Source organism: Fibroporia radiculosa (assembly GCF_000313525.1).
Source record: "Fibroporia radiculosa TFFH 294 genomic supercontigs, scaffold6005, whole genome shotgun sequence".
NCBI classification, from domain to species: domain Eukaryota; kingdom Fungi; phylum Basidiomycota; class Agaricomycetes; order Polyporales; family Fibroporiaceae; genus Fibroporia; species Fibroporia radiculosa.
The window spans coordinates 28,602-33,503 of record NW_012133432.1 but is presented as its reverse complement, the minus strand read 5'-3'; the positions used below and the strand labels follow the sequence as shown (position 1 = coordinate 33,503).

Genomic DNA, 4,902 nt, shown 5'->3' with positions numbered 1-4,902 from the left:
GTGGTCGTACAGCCACTGGCACGTCGTCATAGGACTCTCCGTGCTGCTGAACCTTGTTTTCCTCTGGAGGTGGTGGTTTGCACCTCAGACTCCTCTTGATAATTATCAGAATCTGTGAGTGTTTCAAAGTCGATATTGAGCACGACATCTTGCGCTGTGTCGCATCTGTGGGGGACCTCAGCCCGGTCCCATTTCGCTGGACTTCTTTCAGCGGTGACTGGATTCCTCGACGTCCATATCAGTTCAAGTCTCTCATTATTCGCTTTGTTTCTCGACAACTCGTATAAGGGATTATCCTATGACTGATCACTCATACAACAACCTTATAGGAATATGCATCCCCTTGTCGATGCTAGAGTCGAACCGATTCCTGCTCACGAAAACGAAAACGCCATTGTGACGAGCCTTTACACAGATGCGTTCGCGCCTGCGGTTGCCACGCTAGGACACACACTTAATAGTATAAACAGCACCGCACGACGCATCATGATCTATCTTCCGGACAAGGTCTCCCGGCGCGCTGTCTGTATTGCGTCTGTGAGCGGGTTTGTGCCGCATCCGGTTGCACGCATCCCGCCTCCACATAGCGGTGTACACCGACACTTTCTCGATCAATACTCGAAGCTGCAGCTCTGGACGCTCGACAGTATCGGGGTCAAGAGCCTCGTCTACGTCGACGCGGACATGCTCGCGTACCACAATTTCGACGAGCTCTTTTCGCTACCATACAGTTTCGGTGCGGTGCCCGACGTCTATCTTGACGGACGCGGATATAGCGTTGGGTTCAACGCAGGCATGTTATTTTTGCGGCCGTCGACGGAGGTATTTCAGGACATGGTATCTAAGATCGCGACGGCGCGGTATCCAGCGGAGGACGCCGAGCAGTCCTTCCTGAACCATTACTACGGCAAAGAGGCCGTGCGGCTTCCGTACGCGTACAATGCGAATCTTGCGATCAAGAAGCGATCCCCGGAGTTGTGGGCGGACCTGCGGAAGGAGGCACGTCTTGTGCACTATACCCTCGTGAAGCCGTTCCTCCAGGGCGATTATGCGGAGGTGCCGCTCGAGATGATGCACAAGAATGCCCAAAGCAAGATGCGGGTGCATGGTGGGGTGCTGAGAGAGGAAGTCGCCGAGTGGGAGGAGTCCTGGAGTGAGACGGAGGCAATGTACGGTGATGGCTTCGCCACCTGTCATCTCTCATCATGATGGCTCACATATGTGTGGACGCGAACGTATATCTGGAGAGGAACTACCATACGCTTAAGTTGGATATTCTACGATACTCGAGACGTTTTAATAGATCACTTATATATATATGTGTGTGTGGTCGCTGCGTTAGCCCAGCTAACGTGGGTTTGGATCAAGCACAAGTTAAACAAATGATCTCGGAATGATTGTTCCACTCGTAGCTGATCTACACCGGATCACCATGTTGTCACCACTCGCTCTCACTTGGAGTCATAAGTTCATCCTTCGAGTTGGACGCCCTGGCGTGCCACAATCACTCACTCCGGAGGATTTGCGAACGTCGGCCTTTTTTGCTGCCTTGCTTGATGATGGTATGCGAGCGGTATGTCAGCTTTGCAGTGTATTTGCGCCTCGAACAACGACTTTCCCATATTAATGTTGCCCCTGTCGCGTTTCAATACTTCACTGGCCAGCTACGCGAAGGTCGCATCGACGTCCTAGGCCAATTGGAAAGTTTCGGTATAGACAGACGTGCGAGCTACTAAGGTCTGGAGTGGACGTTGGCTACTTGGTGGTGATGCTGGCTGTGATTCCGGCTGCGATGACTGACTCGATGGTGAGGAAGCGCTGTACAAGCGGAAGATATCCCCTTGCCGAGAATACTTGTAGACCCATCGGCAGTGGTAAGCCACGTCAACCGGACCATGGTAGCTAGGAGCCGCAGCTGATGTATGAATCATGGTTTGTCGGGACGATTCAAGTACAAAAACCACCAGCCAGCTGCCCCATGCCGTACATCATACTGCCCTCTTTTCTTTGTTGCTTCTCAATCAGAGCTATCGAATATTTCTGCTGAAGCTATGTCTCCTACGACCCCAGTTCTCATCGTACGCCAGATTGCTTACCCGTGCGTTCATGATTATGCAGTACTGATTCTTCCTTTCCTAGGTTGGTGCGGGCCCCACAGGCCTTACAGCGGCTCTCGTCCTCGCGATGAACGGCGTCCCATTCAGAATTATAGAGAAGACCAAGACGAATCATGTCGGCCAGCGCGGATTTGGCATACAGGTATCTTACACGCTGGTTCTCGACAGCCATGTCGAACACAGCTAACAATCGTACACAGCCGAGGACACTCGAAATATTTCACTTTCTGCGAATTTTGAACGATATCAAAGAAAGGGGCAGGTCTATCGCCCCCGTTCGTTTCTATAAGCTTCCTGGTGGCACGGAGCCGCTTAAGACATTTCATTTAATACCACCCGTGGACCCAACTCCGTCTGTCCCCTACGTACGTTTGCTCATGTTGTTATTGCATTAGTGTTGATCATTACTCATCGTCTTGCAGCCGAACCCATTTGGTATTGGCCAAGAAAATACAGAAAATATTCTGCGCTCACATCTAGAGAAATACGGGCACGATGTCGAACTCGAAACCGAGCTTCAAAGTCTTGAGCAGCATCCCGACCATGTTACAGCGCATCTTGTGAAAAAAATCGGGACAGAGGAAATCACAGAGACAATCACTTGTCACTGGTTAGTCGGCACCGACGGAGGGAGAGGTGTGATCTTCGTTCTGAATGACGTCTAGCAGACTTGATTAATATCTTCCAGGCATTGTGCGCAAACAGTTAGGTCTACACTTCCAGGGCGAAACACTTCCAGAACCAGTCGTACTGGGCGAGATTGAGGCGTGTGGCATAGACTCGGAAGTATGTCCTTTTATATTCGTCATTTCGGTATGTGTATTAATCGGACCTCTTTTCAGCACTGGCATCAATGGCGAAGCGCAGACAATGTGTATGTTTCTAGATCACCATACATTGTACGCACTGATTCATTTATTTGTAGGGTCATGCTGCGGCCTACAGAGGACGAGGGCGCCTTTGCTTTCATGATTGCTGGCAAGGTTGACCACGCGAAGTTGGTGTCTGATCGTGAGGCATTACTTCAAACTATGTGGGACGGTATGGAGAGGAGCGACATCGTATTCGGTGCTATCAAATCCGTTACGGAGTACAGGTCAGCCACTTTAACGATCGTATACGCATTCAGTCGATGCTGACACTATCATAGAGCAAACGCCCGGATGGTAGACAAGTTCTTCCAAGACCGAGTTTTCCTTGCTGGAGGTCAATCTTTTTCTGCTATACTGAGGCACAGCAACTGATCATTCCTCAGACGCTGCTCATATTCACAGTCCGACAGGCGGGCAAGGCCTGAACTCAAGTGTCCAGGACGCTGTACGTATCGTTCATATTTGATTATGAATATCGCTGATTGCTCATCGCATCCTTTAGTTCAACCTCGCCTGGAAGCTCGCGCTGGTCTGTAAAGGTTTCGCTGCACCGGCTCTCCTCTCGACCTACGACGAGGAGCGTCTTCCCGTCATCGCGCACATGCTCCGAGCGACAACGAACATCTACCACGCCAACCGCGTTGCGTCTCGCGCCCTCACAGCGGAAGCTGGATCACCGCGCGACGCTGCGTGGACACGCAGCCAGGAGATGAAGCAGCTGAGCATCAACTACCGCTGGAGCTCCATCGTCATCGATGAGCGCAGCGGGCGCCTTGCTGCAGAGGTCGACAAGGACGAAGACGGTAAACCGGGCGTCGACGCGTACGGCGAGCACAGCGGCGATGGCGTCCGCGCTGGCGACCGAGCGCCCGATGCACCTGGCCTGACACCGGTCGGCACGACCGCCCACGGTGCCGATCCGCACTCCCTCTTCAGCGTGTTCGGTCCAGCGCATCACACTGTGCTTCTGCTTTCCCTCGACGCTGCGTGCGCGGGCCCCGTGCTGGCTGCGCTCGGCGACTATCCCGAGGGCGCGGTACGCTCGGCGGTCGTTCTTCCCCAGGATGCGCATGCGAGTGGCAGTGTTGCTGGTGCGGACTATACGTTCGTCGACCAGGAGGGACACGCACGGGTAGGGTACGGTGTCGCGCCGGGCGAGAGTCTGGTGGTGATCGTTAGGCCTGATGGAGTCGTCGGCGGGATGGTACGAGGGGCGGAAGGCGTGAGGGCCTACTTCAAGAACATCTTCTCTGCTTGAAGAATTGTTCAAGGAGTGTAGGGACTCTGTCGGCGGTGTGGATCGTGTGCGGTAGCTGCTTGGTTAAACTTTTCGGGTAGGATATGATACAGATCGGTAGGTACAATTCACGGTAAGTGGTATTTAACTGATCGGTCGACGTCCAAGGGGTAGAAGCCATCACAAGGTAAATACAATATTTTGACATTGTGCCTCGGCCTGAGAGTGTAGATGTGACAGAAACGAGCCATGACCAGTGTACCAGCGTACGCAGTACATACGCTGTATATCTTTTAATATATTTATTCGCATCCAGTGATTTGATGCATTAAGTCAAAGCAGAAGTAAGTGCATAACGCTGATGAGTAGATCTGCGTAGGGCTCGTTGAGTTGATATCATGCGGCTCTGAAATACACATATACTGTACATTGTGCGCATGTGCGAACAGAAAACGATATCACGCCCATAGCTTACAGCAAGCTACAGGTATTAAGTAAAAGGCTCGACGCTCACGAAGCCAGACGTCAGTATCGATATCCCCTCCTCACGACACCACTACAAATAGATCGTAAAGCTAAAGCAGAAAAGCGGAACACACAGCAAAAAAAAACACAGAACATACGACAACATTGTCAGTACACGGTCGAATCGTGAAGTCGCCACTGCCGCAGAGGC

At 52.0% G+C, this 4,902-nt stretch overlaps 2 protein-coding genes across 2 annotated transcripts; both read left to right on the top strand.

Annotated features, from left to right (window-relative positions):
- Positions 1 to 333: 333 nt before the first annotated feature.
- On the top strand, positions 334 to 1,209 carry FIBRA_06076 (uncharacterized protein; the record flags this gene model as incomplete). The annotated part of the gene is made up of 1 exon (XM_012327817.1): positions 334 to 1,209. The coding sequence occupies one exon, from the start codon at positions 334 to 336 to the stop codon at positions 1,207 to 1,209; it is 876 nt and encodes a 291-aa protein (XP_012183207.1).
- Positions 1,210 to 2,051: 842 nt separating this feature from the next.
- FIBRA_06075 (uncharacterized protein) lies at positions 2,052 to 4,247 on the top strand (the record flags this gene model as incomplete). Its single annotated transcript, XM_012327816.1, has 10 exons — positions 2,052 to 2,078; positions 2,140 to 2,259; positions 2,318 to 2,482; positions 2,540 to 2,753; positions 2,806 to 2,903; positions 2,960 to 2,991; positions 3,043 to 3,213; positions 3,268 to 3,323; positions 3,373 to 3,434; positions 3,492 to 4,247. 10 exons carry the CDS (start codon positions 2,052 to 2,054, stop codon positions 4,245 to 4,247), a joined length of 1,701 nt encoding a protein of 566 aa, XP_012183206.1.
- Positions 4,248 to 4,902: the final 655 nt, after the last annotated feature.